Source organism: Maylandia zebra, linkage group LG14 (genome assembly GCF_041146795.1).
Source record: "Maylandia zebra isolate NMK-2024a linkage group LG14, Mzebra_GT3a, whole genome shotgun sequence".
NCBI lineage: Eukaryota > Metazoa > Chordata > Actinopteri > Cichliformes > Cichlidae > Maylandia > Maylandia zebra.
The window spans coordinates 7,571,250-7,587,653 of NC_135180.1; the positions used below are offsets into that span (position 1 = coordinate 7,571,250).

At 44.7% G+C, this 16,404-nt stretch overlaps 1 protein-coding gene across 2 annotated transcripts in view; it reads left to right on the plus strand.

The window, feature by feature from the left end:
• The first annotated feature begins 279 nt into the window (after nt 1-279).
• The window catches only part of epha4l (eph receptor A4, like), a 60,704-nt gene continuing 44,579 nt past the window's right edge, over nt 280-16,404 (plus strand). For both annotated transcript variants that reach the window (XM_004562817.3, XM_012922321.3), the window contains exons 1-3: nt 280-583; nt 2,359-2,426; nt 5,174-5,837. In XM_004562817.3, the coding sequence (XP_004562874.1) occupies nt 487-583; nt 2,359-2,426; nt 5,174-5,837 (829 nt within the window). In that variant the 5' untranslated portion in view covers nt 280-486. The remainder of the gene's footprint in view (nt 584-2,358; nt 2,427-5,173; nt 5,838-16,404) is intronic.

Here is a 16,404-nt window from a genome sequence, read left to right on the forward strand (position 1 = left end):
TTCTAAACCCCAAACACACACACACACCAGGCAGATTGTATCTTGTAGCTCACAGTCAGTGTGAGTTGGACAAATGTGCGCTATGATTCCCAGTCTCATGCGTCTGAACTGTAGTGACCACTGTTTGGTGTGTGCAGAGGTGTGTGCCTATTTGTGTGAGTGTGTGTGTGTTGGGGGGTAGTTAATGATTATTTCCCCCCGTCTCTTCTCTTCCCACCCCCAGTTCTTCTCGTTTCCTATATGGATTGACGGAGTCCGCGTCAGAGCGCACGGAGTGGACCCGCCTCCTGGCTGTGGAGCGCTCAGTGCGTTTCTCTTCCCCCTCTGTCCGCTTCAGACCCATATTCCACTGGGAGAGAGAGAGGAGAGAGCGAGGGAGTGAGTGAGAGTGTGTGTGTGAGAGAGTGAGAGAGAGAGACAGCAGGACCTGGGAGAAGAGCACCGAAAGAAAAAGAGGAGAGGGGAAAAAACGCAGCACCGACACAAATGGCACTCATGGCAGGGATTTTGTTCACGGCCACTTTTCTTATTTCTGGGATTTCTACATCTCTTTCTTCGTCACGGATATATCCCCCAAATGAAGGTAAGGTCGCTGGGAGGAAAATTAACTGCGGCGGGACTTCATCCCCGCTCCCCCGCGTCTGTGCGGCTTTTGCGCCGCGGAGGCTCACTTCGCCGAGCCCCAGTAGTTGCGAGTGCGTGGAGCCGCGACGAGTTGGGTCACCTTTACGCACTCAGCGGCTTCTGCGGAGCTTTTATGCGAGCGAAACTGGAGTGAGAAGTGCCTGACCGAGCGCGCATCCGTTGTTTTGGGTCGGACTTGGATCGTGCCAGCAGCGGAAAGCCTGGGAGTACTGATACTTTTGCCCCCTCTCCCCTCCAGCAATACGTGCTGTTTTCTGTAGGACAGTGAAGGAGACATCTGCTCCCCCCCCCCCAAAAAAAATAAATAAATACAATTTTAAAAAGCACTTCGCACAAACATGTGTCGAAAAAGAGAAACCAAATGAATATACGAGTCAGTTTGGAGACTCGCAAACCACACATCCGACTGACAAAGCAGCTCTTAATCCATCATTTTCAGAAGCATCCGCAGCGATGTCTCCTGCTGTCACTTCGTCATTTAGGGGAAAAAATCCGAATAAATTCTAAAAGTTTAGCTTTCCTGCCTGGCGCATTACATTGACGCCGACACAACAAAATATTTGTCGTCGATTCATTCAAGATTTTTTGCCGATGATGTGTCAGATACACGTTTACTTAAAAAGGATCAAGTGTTAAAACGAGAACTATTTAAATGAAGTGTGGTGTATCTCATTCAAAACATGCGCTCGGAGGTCTTCGGGGCTGCAGTCGCCTGCTCGAGTCCCGGAGCGCCGCGTGTTAGGTCCGCTACAGATGAGGCTCAAACCCACTTTCTACTGTAAACACTAATAAAATCAATACTTTATTTTATTAAAGACGAGCCCATTAGTTGCACGTCTGTTCTCTGACGGACTCTTTGGTGTGCGTCTGTTCTGCTCGGCACAGCAAAGCTGTCCGACACAACAAGTCCACAGTTAGAAACCCCGAGCGCCGTTTAGTTGGGACTCAAAAGATTCAAATTTAAAATGAGTCTTCATTGTGCACGATGATGTATTTCATGTGCTTACGTGCTCGGTTTTTTATTTAATTATTTATTTATTTACAACACATGCAGCTGATTAAGCTTTTTTCCTTTCAGTGGGAATTTAAAAGAAAATTTAAAGGACCGCAAATATAAAATAAATTTGATCCCTTTTTAAATTATAAATATATGCGTGAATTTTTCTTGTGCGTGATGTTTTACTTTTTTGGAGAAAGTATTGTGTTCGGTTTTCTGTCTGTCACTGTGTTTTTTCCCCTTTTATAAAATGCTTTTTCTTTTTTTTAAATTTTTATTTTAAGTTTACGCACGAGGATTCAGTCAAACGCGTAAAGCCGACGGTGAGCAACCGATAAAATCACGATGTGAAAGGCTCCGGGGGAAACGCGTTTGTCGTTGATAGAAGATCCCTTTGCTTAACGAAAATCAATCAAACCACATCTCTTAGGCACAGCAAGGAATTACGCAGAACAAAGCCTTCACATGTACATCTTTGTAACACTTGCTGGCCCACAGTTTTTACTCCTGAACCATCATCATGAGAAGATTTCCTCAACTACATAAATCGCTTTAAAGCTTTGTGTGTGTGTGTGTGTGTTTGCTTTAATCATTTAAAAAAAAGGAAGCCATTTCTCCTCCTCAGAGTGTAAGGCCTAATTGGATTATATGCCAGTGCTGATGTTGTGTGGACGGTCTGAGACTGCATGCTCACTTCTCTCATTCTTGTTTTCCAGTCACGTTATTGGACTCCAGAGCTGTACAGGGGGAGCTGGGATGGGTCTCCAACCCGACAGAAGGAGGGGTAAGTGCTGCAAAGAAGTGTCCCCTTGTTAGGACGCATGGTCCCCTATTGGGAAAAAATAGAGAGATGATATCCATTGTTGGCAGGAGCTGTAGAGTGATCCGCCAAATAGATACACAGCCCCCTTTGATAAGATTCTGTCCTGGAGAGCATTTTATGGGAATATCTTTGTTGTTGTATTGCGTGTGTGTTGGTGTGTGTGTGTGTTTGTGTGCATCTGGGCTCAGGATTAGATCATTTCACAAAAAAATGAATAAATTCATTTTTTATCTTATATAGAGGCCACCTGTAACCCACCTCGAGACCCACATCGGGTTCAGGAAGCTGCTTTGAGAACCATGAGGTGTGTAAGCACCCCAGTAACCTCACAAGCCCTGTTCCTCTTTCTCTTCTGCTCCCCTCCTCTCCAACCACTCTGTAATGGTCAGATGTGGGGACCGATACTCCAGCGGGCGTCGGGTTTCCTGAATAGACCGTGGATTGAATCGGCCTTTGTGGAGAAACTTTATATCCCTTTCCACCATTGAGTCGAAGCGAAAGCGAGAGGGAGAGGGAGAGGAACTTGGCAGCTGAGAGAGGGTCCTCTGGAATGGATGAATGAGGGGGGGAAAGTGCAGTGGGGTTCAGCTCTTGCCTGCAGTATGACCAGCTACAAAGCAACGGGGAATAGGATCGACAGAATGTGTGATCTCTGGTGGTTCTAATTGGGCTACAGTGGATCTGGTACGAGAAAGAACAGGGGCCGCAGAGGGCCCCACGATGGCCACAAGTGTTAGATTTTAGTTAAACGTAAGGCACATGCAATGCCTTAACCTAGCCTAAACGTGACTGTATAGAAACAGGTAAATATGTATTCAGATGCATGCTGGGAACTAACCCTCACCCTAACTAGCCTTTTATAAATAAAAAAGTAGGTTTTGATGTTTTAGATAAAATATTCATTTTTTGTCCTCTGATTGTCCAAACCTGGGGGGAAAAAACAAATTTCAAAGGCCAATAAATAAATAAATAAATTTTAAAATCACAAATCGTCAAAGCTTAGAGGTCAGGGTCACTCAAACGACAGAAGGTTAGTGATCGTCAGTCAGAAGTCACTTCTTCCAGTTGTCCTGCTTGCACAAATGTGATGAAAACCACAATTAAGCCTTTTAATGTTTTATGAAAATGAATACAAATTAGCAACCGCCATGTCAGCTAATGAATATGAACCCAGGGGAGCAGGATCTCATCTTGTGCATCTGTTGCGAGCTCTGTTGTCGGCCTCTCTAAATGAACTTGATCGGTGCTGCGCTCCGGTCCTCCCCTCAGCCATTTTATCACAAGCAAGTGATTGACAGGGTCCCGGCAGCCGCGCAAAGCCTGCATTCACCCTCTCATTATGACCAATTGGCCTTATTCTCCCTCTTTCTTGCTATCGGCGGGGGGAAAGGTGCAGCGTTATCTCAGCGGTGCTTGATTTCCACAACAAAAGCGGGGCTGAAGCCAGAGAGCAGGAGGGAAATGATAGACATTTTTCTAAATCCTACAGCCACAGCTATGTTTAGCATTATCGTACCACTCTGCTTTGGGGAAATAAGGCTTAAATCCAGATTGTTTATGATAAGGCGTCAAGTAAAATCTGGCAGCCTGACTCACATGTTTCAATTTTTTTTTCTTTTTTGTGCAGTTTTCTAAATGGCTGAAACGACAACGGCCAAAAGCTTGTCTGCTCTTGTTTACAGCCCAGCTCAGTCAAAGGCTCTATTTAAAACACACGGTAAAAAAAAAAATCAGAGGCAGCGGGCTGCTCCGAGGCTCTCGAGAAATACTTGCGTTTCCTCAATGGTGCCGTGTAGAGAGAGAAACTTTATTACGAGTTGAACAAACATTCTCCCTGGGTAAAAAATAAGTCAGACCACACCGGGTAATCTGTGCACCCCCCGCGCAAGCTCATACTGACATCAGTGCCAATCATGTATGCAGATGTAGAGCAGGCGCACATTAGATCATTAGCAATCTTCTAATGCCTAGGTGTGTGTTTGTGTGTGTGAGACGAAGATTTTGTGTACAGCTCACCAAGTAATTGAACTGTAGGCATTGCTGAGCCAGAGACCTAATCACATATTTCCTTCATAGTGGAGGAGAAGCAATAAATATTAATATCTTTGCACAACTCTATTAGGTGTCATTCATAAAATATGCATTAATTTAAGCCATCGATGAACTGCTCTGCTTGGCTAAACCAACAAAATGCTCTTTTGCGCTGTATTGCTTGGCGCAAACTGGCACCGTGTAATATGTACTTGGTGCTTAATTGGTTACATATTACACATTGGCAGTTAGGAGAGCTTTTATGTCTGGCATTTTCTAGATGTTCTTAATGTTGAACAAATTTTCTTTACAGGTTCCTTTTAGCTGCTGTTTGGAAAATACCATTTTCACAAGCAGATTTAAAGTTTAAACTCTCGTCATCCACCCAGTCATTAGGGAACCACTTAGGGTTAGGTTGCTGAACAAGCACAGTTTAAACTGGAAGATCTAACTTTTCCAATTAGCTCTTCTATGCATTTGGCCCTCTGTTGAACACTTTTAATTTGGGAAAGCTACATACAGGAAAATTCCATATAAAGGGGTAGATTTGAAACTAACTCTAAACCAGTCACTGGTGACCTGGTGGAGATGAATAAAGTTTAAGAATTTCCCTCTGGGATTAATAAAGTCTCTCTGATTCTGATTTTAACATTTTATTATTTGTTTCCTTTCCCCAGTGGGAGGAAGTGAGTATTATGGATGAAAAGAACATCCCCATTCGGACGTACCAGGTGTGCAATGTCATGGAACCCAATCAAAACAACTGGCTCCGCACTGACTGGATCCCCAGAGGAGGTGCCCAGCGAGTCTACATTGAGATTAAGTTCACTCTCCGAGACTGCAATAGTCTCCCGGGTGTCATGGGAACCTGCAAGGAAACCTTCAACCTTTACTACTACGAGTCCAACAACGACAAAGAGCGCTACATCCGAGAGAACCAGTTCGGCAAGATCGATACCATCGCTGCAGATGAGAGCTTCACTCAGGTGGACATTGGCGATCGTATCATGAAGTTGAACACAGAAGTCCGGGATGTGGGAGCCCTGAACCGCAAGGGTTTCTATTTGGCTTTCCAGGATGTTGGGGCGTGCATTGCACTTGTTTCTGTCAGGGTCTTCTATAAGAAATGTCCTTTAGCCGTGCGTAATTTGGCCCAGTTTCCAGATACTATCACTGGAGCTGATACTTCTTCACTTGTGGAAGTTCGTGGTTCATGCGTGGATAACTCAGAGGAGAAGGAGGTGCCCAAGATGTACTGCGGGGCAGACGGCGAGTGGTTGGTGCCCATTGGGAACTGTCTGTGCAACCCTGGATACGAGGAGCGCAATTCAGAATGTCAAGGTAAGGAACTGATATTTGTCTATGGCATTTTTTTGGCTCCTTTCTCGATTTATAGACCACCGTCCCCCCTCTCCTCCAGTCCGTCCCACCCTTACAATATCCTGTCTCTGTCTTTTTGTCTTTATCTCGTGTGTTTTGTTCTCTTTGTTCTTCCCTCTCCGTTGGATGTTTTTATCTCCTTGCTCCCTAGCTCTCTACAGCCTTCTCTCCAGTGTTTAGTTGGGTGATAGAAGCGGAGATGACTGTAAATGGAGTAATTAGTGGGCCCACTGGGAGGTGTTGTGCAGTGGGATGCATCCCAGGAGAATTGGTGACACGGAGAGAGGAGACTAGTGCCCCAACTGGTTTGCACTAACGCTGTGTCTTTCACCCCCCCTAACTGTTCTTTCTCTCATTCCCAATAGAGCCCCAAGCTGTGGAAAAGAGATAGACAGCTTTAGAGGAAGAGAAGGAGAGAGAGAAAAGGGTTTATAATTCCAAGCAGGTATGAGAGGAGTAAAAATACACAGCTGGGAGATGGGGCTGAAATAGTTCTATTTGGTAGGAGAGGAATAGCCCTTTGTGGACAATTATTCTACTCTTGGCTTGCCGTGATCCTATACCAGGCAGTTTGATGAGGTTTTAAGGTCAGCACAGAGTGCTTCCCCCTTCAGACTTTTTAAAATCACAATCATGATAGAGCTTGAAGCCTGTTGGTGAATTTAAAATGATCCTAGGAATGCCAATCAAAAACCCACCAATGGATCATTTCAAATTTCTGTCAGTTTCCAAGCTCTTCATAAATGGCATTTTTGATTGCCTCTGACCCACTTTAACTCCCTTGTTTCATTGCACCCAGTGGTCTGTGGCTTATGGTATACAGTACTGTGATGTTAATAACATCTAGTAGGATTCAGCAGCTGTTTTGTTGATCAGTCTTTTGCCAAGCTGGGGGCACACTTGTAAGCTGGCCAGATGAGCGGATGCCAGTTCTGCCAGGAAAGTTTATTGGTAAACCCCGGTCGTCACCACCCACCAACATCACACAGAAAGCAGTGGGCCGCAGCAGTGAGGGGTCAGAGGCTGGGCACGGGTGATTAACAGGGGGGCGGACTACTACACCTCTCCTAATTTACGAGGCAGCCTTTATCTCGGAGGACTAATTGCATGACAAACAGGTCTGGTGATTTAGGGCTACCACTGGCTGCTCGGGGGTGGGGGAAAGGCAAAGGGGTTCAAGTAGTCACAGATGGAGGTTTGTGTGTATAGTTCAGAGTTTATTTGTTGAGCGCACTGTACGATCAGTAAGAATTCTCCTGGAGTGTTGCCACCTCCTCGGGGTTCAGATGGCTCCAGCCAGGTTTCTATATCCAGAGTCAGTTTTAGAGAAGCAGAGAGAGAGAAATCTGCAATCAGTTTACCACAACAACCTCTTATGACTCAGTATGAGAACCCTGATCTCATATTGTATACCATAACTTCCATTTTGTTGCATCATTGGAAATGACTTCTTATCTCTTCCCTTTAATTCTCGTTGAGATAAATAGCTGTTATAGTCATCATAGAAGGCAACAAAGGACTTGGAAGCTTTGATTTTATGTGACTAATGCAGTATTGTAGTGTTTGCCAGCTTGGCACCAGCACTGTTGCTCAAGCCAATATATCCATTTAGTCCCCATATCACTGCATCTGCTTGAGTTTGTTTAAGTTTACAGTGCCAGTACGCCCACTCTATTCACTTTTACCTACAGTTCTACTCTCTTTCTAAATTTCACTTTCAGCTGGATAACATGTGTTGGCTTTATTTTGATTGTGGGTCAGGGACTTGTGGGTTAAAAGGTGCTGGTCCTCAAGTGCACAGATGAGCTGGTTAATATTTCCCCATGTGACAGGCTCTGGGGGGGAGGGCCTCCGCTTTTCTATGCCCGTGTTGACAAACAGACTTACGCAGAGGTTTGGGGTTTCTTTGTGGTAAGGGTGAAATTAAAGGAAACATGAGTTAAGGTGTGGTTTTTTTTTTCAGTATTGTTTTGCTGTTTTGAAAATGTGTATGAGAGTGTCAGCCTATGAGGTGGTTTGATAAAGTTCAAACTGTTTTTGTTTAAAAGGTTTTCTTTGGTGCAGTTGTGTGAGTGGTGTGTGTGTGTGCTTGTCCTGTGTACGTGCAGGGTTACAAGGGCACCCTGGCCCCTGGTTCCCAGCCCAGGATGAATGGGCTCCCCTCCATCATTGTTTGGGGCAGCAGCGGAGCCGTCTGAGACTGGTGATGTTTGAGGGGGAGAAGGATTTAGAGGGGGAGCTGACAGGGGATGTAGGACTTGTATTCTCTACCCCTGGCAGAGGTCAGGGGTCATCCCCTTCCGCATCCATCTTACTGCAGTGTATGACAGGGTTGGGGATCCAGGATTGATTAAGATGTCAGGGTTTTGACAGCTGTGGTAGGGGGAGTGTGTATGGGTGTCTGTGCCTTAGGTGGACCTAGGGTGACTAGGGTGTATAGCCAGGGCCAAGGCAAGAGGGACAACCGGGGCACTGTGGGCCAAGGGGCCCCCTGATCTAAGGAGAGGGGACTGTCTGTTTGTGTTTGGGATCTCGTTCCCTGTTAACCACCTCGCCCACTCTGTGGGGAGGGCGCGGGGGTCAGCTTGTTGTCTCACTCCTCATCTGGTGAGGGAGTCCCTGCTGTTGGAAGTGCGGGAGTGTCTCTGAGGTAATGCAAAGAAGAGATTGGTGGGCACTTTGGCCCATCATGTGTATCATCATGGAGAAATGATAATTGCCCGCTTTTTTCTTGATTAGAAGATTGATCGAAATAACGTTTTTGGCAGTTGTTTTTTCATGAATCAGATTTTAAGTTGTTTCCCTCGAAGCTGCTTCTGTTGTCATGTGTGTTTGTTGGGGATGAGTAGCTTGTTTAAGGTGTGAAGTTGACAGATGCTTCTGACACTGCAGAATGCTTGCACATAGTTGAGCTGTGAAGCTTTCACTCATAACTGCCTCTCATCACAACACAAACAAGTTTCTACTTCTTTGTGAGCTTTCTCTAGAGCCTTATCCTAATCCTAACTATCAAAACTAAATGTTCAACCTTTAGTCTAATTCTGTTGTAAACCCAGTTTTAACGTGATTCTGATTCATCAGCTGTGTGGTCTGTCCCACAGATCAGACAGAAGGCCCTGCCTTGCATGTTTTAAACTGTCAAAGTGTATGAGAGGACATTATATGAACTGAGGCTTACTCTGACCATAATCACTACTTTCCAAAGACCCTAACCCCTTATTTTTTTGTATTTAGGTTTAAATACAAACATGTAATATCGCCCCAAAACCCTGCTTGGATGCATCTTGCATGTGACATCACACAGAGCCAAAAGTAGGAAAAACTGTCTGAAACACTGATCACATCATTTAGTATTATTATAGGGTCTTTACCACACAACATAAAGCAACTTGAGGCGATTGCTGTGGTGATTTGGCGCTATGTAAATCAAATTGAATTGGATCAAATTGAATAATCAAAACTTGTACCATGTTTAATATGAGCATCCACTAATGTAACAGCATATAAAAGACAGAAAATAAGCAAATGCATGGTAAAATCCACTTTAAATTCCATCTGTGCATTTGTGTCCTCTTTAAATCCTGCTTGTGCACGTGTGTGTGTTCAGGACCCGATTGTGATGTCGGTGTGCGATCGGAGCATTTTTGCTTCAGCAGTCTTTGCTGAGCTGGAAACTCTCATTGGTATTGGATTAAGAGGTTTTACGGATGAAGTTTCTCTCCTGTGCTCCGTTCATTATATGTGTGTGTGTGTGTGTGTGTGTGTGTGTGTGTGCGTGTGTGTATCTAGGTCTCCCATTCTATCCCTCCCTCTGTTGACAGTGTTAAATATGCGCTTGGGAGCATCATTCTAAATTCACCACGTAATTCTATTTAGCCCGCCGGTCCCGGGTGACTTTAAATCCACAAACTCTCCCCCCACCACCACTCCTCCAACCCCTGTTTTGCTCCCTTTCTTCCTTCTCTTCTACATATACACAAATTAAGCATTTGCATCTTCCTTTTGGTTGTCTTTTTTTTTTCTTTCTGTTCCATGTCTTCTGTCTCTTCAGATTTCCTGTTGCTTCAGCGGCTATTCACAGGCGTTCCTCCTCTTTTCATATGTCTCTTTCTCCTTTCATAGCCCTCCATTTTTACTGCCGAGTTTCTGTAAGCAATTTTCACCCATTCACGCTGTCTTTTTTTTCCTCCTTTTCTCTTCTTCTTTTAACCCCCCTTTTCTTCTCTCTGCTCCGGCCGTCGAGGTGGTTAGTGTTTGTCAGCCTGTCTCTGGTGGCAGCAGCAGGAAGTGGGCTGAATAATGAGATTACCTTCGCTGTGGGGAGGGAGGCGGCACACCAAACATCATCACCCGTCACTCTCCCAGCGAACACACATGCGCGAGTGACACCCGAGAGCGTGCGCACAAACCCCAGTCATCTACATCTTGGGATAAACATTTGCCACACGTATGCTCGTGCAAACAAACTCTATATATCCAGGCAAATGCATGGAAATAGACGAAGCAGTGAGACGCATGCACGCGCGCACTCACAATCTTTAGTTTTAATTTCGTGCGCACACAGACCCGCACTCCGAGCAGAGTGCAGCAGAATGGAGGTGAATGTACTCATCACTCTCGCTGCCACCAGAGAGGCTCATTTTGTGCCGCTGAATAGAGACGAGGAACGGAGGCTATTACCAACGGAGAGCAGCAAAGAACAACAGATGCAGAAAGAGAGGACAAAATGTCTCACGAGGAATCCTTCAACTCCTCCTCCCTTCTTCCTCGTTCCTGCTAAAATAATTGCTTAAGGGATTTTTAAATATTCTGCTGTTGTTTTCTTCTGATTAAAAAAAAAAGAAGCAGTCCTCTCAGCTCACACAAATCTTCCCTCTACTTGAATGGTAAAGAAGGGGAGGAGGGAGGTGGGGCGGGGATGCTGGTGGTAATACAGCCATCATTAGTCGAGGTGCTGAAATGCTTTTCCTGCTCAGGCGGCCGTCCTGCCTCTGTGTTTGTTCCCTTCATGGCTCGACACTCATCACCCTTCTCTGTTTCTTCTCGTCGTGCCCTGTTTAAGGCGGGAAGCCACCGGTGATCAAGCATGACCCGGGTTGATAGCTGGAGTACTCCCACAGTGCCAGCTACACCTCAGGGTGTATGACTATGCTGCTACAAGTATCCATGTTTATCCATGTTTTTCCTTCTTTCTTTTTTTTCTTTTTCTATGCAACTTAAGCTCCTCTGTCACAATTTACAGTTGGGCCTCATTTCTGTTTCTAACACCAGCTGGAAGAGAGATCTAGTAACTATATTTAAAATGAGCTAAAGGATTCAATAAATCACCAGGACTGTTTTCTGAAAAAATTATTTAAAGGCGCACTAAATGTTGTTGTCATTGGAATCAGATTGATATAAGTGTTTTGAATAGATTTAAATCGAGCGCAGCACTAGGTCAAGCAATTCAAACTCCATTCAGTTTTTATTTATACAGTACCAAATCAAAACAACACTTACCTCAAGGGCTTTATACTGTAAGTAAAGACCCTACAATTATACAGAGAAAACCCCAACAATCAGTTGAGTCCCTTAGGGCAAGCACTTGGTGACAGTGGGAAGGAAAAACTCCCTTCCCACTGTCACCAAGAAATCTCCCGGAAAGTGGTGGACTTCTGCTGCGACAGGACAAAGACACACTGTGGAAGAGAGCCAGAGATTAATAATAATTAATGATCAAATGCAGAGTGGTGTATATTACACTAAGGTGAAAAAAGTTGAGAGAAGAAGAAACACTCAGTGCATTATGGGAAGCCCTCAGAAGTCTATTACTAAGGGAGGATTCAGGGTCACCTGATCCAGCCCCAACTATAAGCTTTATGAAAAGGAAAGTAGCTACCAGGGGGGCAGATCAGCTGATCTCAGTGCTAACCCACATCAGCTGACTGCTCAATACATTCTACACATATCTTCGGCCAGACTCTCTATGAGCCCACTCTTTATCCTGCTTTAGCCTCCTGCTGCACATCTGCAAGCAGATTCACAATCCACTTCCTCCTGTCATGCTGCTTCAATCTGTGTCATATCTGTTATCGTCAGGGCTTGCTCTGTTCTGTGCTTTTTGTCTTGCTGCCGCTCTCCCATGACAGAGCACTCCTGCCAAAGACAAGTTACTGCAGACGGAAATCTTTCTTTGATTACAGTGGGTCTGACTGAAAAAGCAACAAGTGTCAAATCGGCTCCATTCGATGCTTTGTTTAGGTTTTTCATTAGGTAGTTTAGCCACACTGGAAAAAATGACAGGTGTTGTTTTAGCTAAATTAATTAGGGAAATTTGGGGACTTCTGTTTTTGGTTGGACACTGTGGTACACAGTGGGAACGAATGATCCACAGAGTACAGAATATACCGTTGCTTCCCTATTAAGGCCACAAATCTCTAACACTGTACAGCAACTGTTGATGAACTTGGACCTGCTTTAAACTTTTGAATAATCCGTTTTTTGTAATGATCTGCTTTTTCAACCTATAATGGAGCATTTAAGCCTTCAGCTCATTTTAATTTCATTGAAATACACTCGATATTGTGAAGACACACTACTTTTCTTAAGTACACTATGTTTGTAACAGTGCAGCTTACATGGTTGTCAGCTGGCATTAACAACATATGGGCCATGAGGATGATAACATTTCTCCTCTCCTCTCCTCTCCTCTCCTCTCCTCTCCTCTCCTCTCCTCTCCTCTCCTCTCCTCTCCTCTCCTCTCCTCTTTGAAAAGCATCCTCTCTTTGAAGCCCGCGATGGGAAGAGGGAGCGATTAAAGCAGTCAGCAAGCAAATTAGCATGTCAAAAGGCCCTGAATCAATACCCCAGCTCTCTACCAACACAACCCTGCAGTCCTTTCACGCCCACCCCTCCACCCCCCATGCATCTCTGCCATTCCCCCATTCCTCAGGCTGTTCCCCTTCTTCTCCCTCCTTTTTTCCTGCACACTCTCCCTCTTGCTCCTTTGCCCTTTTCTTTCTCCTTCGCTCACTTTTCAGATTTTCCTTACCCCCCCCCCCCCCCCCCCCCCCCCCCTCCCTAAAAAAAGCCCTGTTTTCTCCCCGAGCTGGCAGGCAGACGGAGAGAAGAGGTGGCGTTTGTGGAGGGAGATGGATGGATGTATAGGCAGAGAAAGGCCGACGGAGAGGGAGAAGTGGACAGCCATCAAGTGGGCATGGGTGAACTGTTTTGGAGATGGAGAGAGAGAGAGTGGTTATGAAAGAGAACGAGGGCCTCTGCCACCTTCTTTGTGCTGAAAGAGAGGCAGAGCGGACCTCACTCGCCAAGAACAGCAGAGGAGATCCGAGATGAGGAGACAGGGAGGGAGAAAAGGAGGCAAAAAACACGGGAGGGAGTGAAGTGGAAAGAGATTTAGTTCCAGTCTGGCAACCTTGCCTTTCTTTTTTTTTTTGCACTTCATCTGTCGGTTCACCATCGCACGGAAATCCCTTCGATCTGGGGCAGTGTGTTAGTGATCACCAGCGCAGACGGACGCGGAGTAAATGTGTGTGTGTCTGAACCGTTATCTGGCCCGTGTTTATTCAGTGCATCTGTCTCAGCAGGCGTATCACATGCTGTATCAGAAACTTCTATTAACATCCCGAATCGCAGTGCGCGATCTCTGCCTGCAGACAAAGCAGCTCAGCAGCCCCTCAGATGAACGGCCGGCTCTCCTTCAGTATCTGACAATGGGAGGCTGATTGCAAACACCTTGAAATGTTTTATCTCTCCCTCTCTCTTTCTCCTGCTGATTTCCAACTTAAGATCCCCCCCCACCCCCCCTTCCCACCACACACACAATCCAGCACCATCCAATAGTATCTAGGTGGTCTTTTTCTTCTCTTTCGTCATCATCCTTTTTTTTTCCTCAGAGGGCAAAGAGTTCAGTGGCCAAATCAAAGGCAGCTCCGTAGCAATCAGTTAGGGGTTATGACAAAAAGCCTTGCAATAAAGGGCGGCTGTGTAATCTGATGGGCCCTGAGACTGGATGCAGTGCCCATTCTAATGAGCCGAGATCCCCCTTTTCTAATCACAGCATAGGAGGAAGTGGCACAGTGCTTCATTCTCCCTGGAAAAACACACACACACACACTTAGAATGTGTGATTAGAATAAAAGACTACATGCAGATTGTTGCAAGGAAAACAGATTAAAGATGTGAAGTGGGAGGAAGTATTCTGGGCATCCAAAGCCTCCTTCATCTTAAACAATGGAAGATGAGTTTGGAGAGCCTAAACTGACATTACGCTCGCCTGCGTGTGAATCGGTGCTTCAGCGGAGGAGTCGGTGCATTAGGTTATGGCTTGTTTTTTGGTAATGAGAAAGCTTAAACAGAGAAGCTGGTTACAACTTACAGGTTGCATTTACAACACAGGCTTAAGTGCAGAAATTAAGACATGTAGGGCCAACAATAAATAGTAAAGTTTATTTTTTTAAAACTTAAAACATATGTTTGACTGCTTAAATTGACACTTCTAACAGAATTCAGCTCTAGCATGTTGATTTCCTGCCTGTTGGAACCATGAAGTAAATGTAAAACTGCTCTGACGAGTACCGCCTCTGTTCTAATAATGGTTGAAGCTCATATGTAGTGCCATATTTAGAGCTATCCACATTGCCACACCAATGGACCGTAGCTACATCTGTACTGTAGATGATGAACAAGGAGAGTATTCTCTTTGCCTTTACACTGCAGTCAGTCCCTGCAAGGTCTGCGGCTGAAAAATGAAGAAATACACAAGTGTCAAATGCTTGTAATGACACTCAAGGCTGGCTAAAAATGCAAGTCATTGTTGGAAGCTTCCCATGTTAGAATTCCCATCTTTACACTGCAAATGAACGTGTTTTCAACTCAGTACAAAAAACAAGAAGTCTTAAAGTTATGCCAGATTAATGGTGACGTAAGTAGCTGTGGCTGTGAGCTCTCTGCTAGACCTCATGTTCACTAGCTTGAATAACTGAACAGAATTGTTTTGCTGTTGGTGCTTTTTGGTGCATGTGTTGTAATAGTTATTATATGGGATATGGGATGATAACCAAAAACCATGTGGTTATTTGTGTAAACAGGCTGTCAGTGAAGTCAGATTTTTTTTTTTTTTGTTAATGTGAGAAAATTTGGATTTTATATGTTTCAGTTAGCCGGTATCTGTGTCTGTCTGCCATCTTGTTGGGGTTTTCTCTGCATTTCTCTGTAGGTCTTTACCTTACAATATAGACCAAATATAGACCATTGACCAAATACAAAACTTTCAGATTGTTAGTCCACAAACCAGTCGGTCATGTCTACGTCTGTTATTTTTGTACAGTTGATGATTCCGGTGAAAAAACAGCCTACAACTACATTAGCCCATGTGCTGTATCCTCAAGGTCTGCAAAGCTCACTGTCTGTTAGCTGTAGCTTTATATTTCTATTCAATGTGTGACACCAGTTTCTCCAAGAAAAGCAAAGCTTTCTTTCTTACCTTTGTTAACACGTTTTTTGCCGTCTACAGTTTTGATTTCACCCCAGAATTTTGAGAACAGGTGGCTGACACATTGCTGAGATGGGTATGCACACAAATATGGCAACGTACATGTGTATCAAACACACCGTGGGCTTGCCTCTGAGGTGTAACCTCTGTGCAGGAGAGCTGAAATGTAATTTGGGGATGTGGAGCTCTTGCTGCGCCGGTGGACCCAAAGTTGCTGATCTCCAGCCAGAGGCTGAGGTATGTCCGTGGCAGGGCACATCTCTGGGATTAGAAACCTTGATCCTTCCTGATATCTAGTGAGTTTTCAAATACTGCTAGAAGGGGAAAGAAAAAAAAAGTAACGTGTTCCCTTGAAGACTTGTATCGCTGGAAGAAAAAAAGAGGAAGGGAGAGAAAGCGAGGCAGACAGATAGGATCAAGCTTAAGAGAAAAGACAGCGATTGAAATCAAACAAGGGCACCAAAAAGTGACTTTATTTGACAGAAGGAATGTGTGTGTGTGTGTGTGTGTGTGTGTGTGTGTGTGTGTGTGTGTGTGTGTGTGTGTGTGTGTGTGTGTGTGACAATAAAAGAAAAAGCAAGATGAATTGATTCCTAGTGGCCTGATAAATGGCTGGAGATGTGAAAGGTGAAGTGGGGAGGGGGTATGGGTGGTGATCCCTCTTTGAACAAGCGTAGTGTAGTCATGTCATGACCTCTGGCAGCTGCGGTAGATATTACAGTCAATATCAGCTGTGTGTATTGTAGACTTGATTCACCTGATCTTGAACCGTTTTCATTGGGCCTACAGGGAGCATGAGTGAACTGACCCTTTAAAGAGTGCATTGAGTTGGAAAGACACCAGAGCTAACCTCCTCAATAAAAGCAGCTTCTGCTGTGTTTTTTTTTTTAAAAAGGAAAAAAATTTCAAACCAAAGCTATATGTCCTGATATGTTGTGTTTACATTAGTATTGGGTTTTAGTGTGCTGAAATCATAGACTGTATATAGTAACAGACAGACCAAGCCACCAGGGCATTTCTTCATTTTTGGATTCTGCT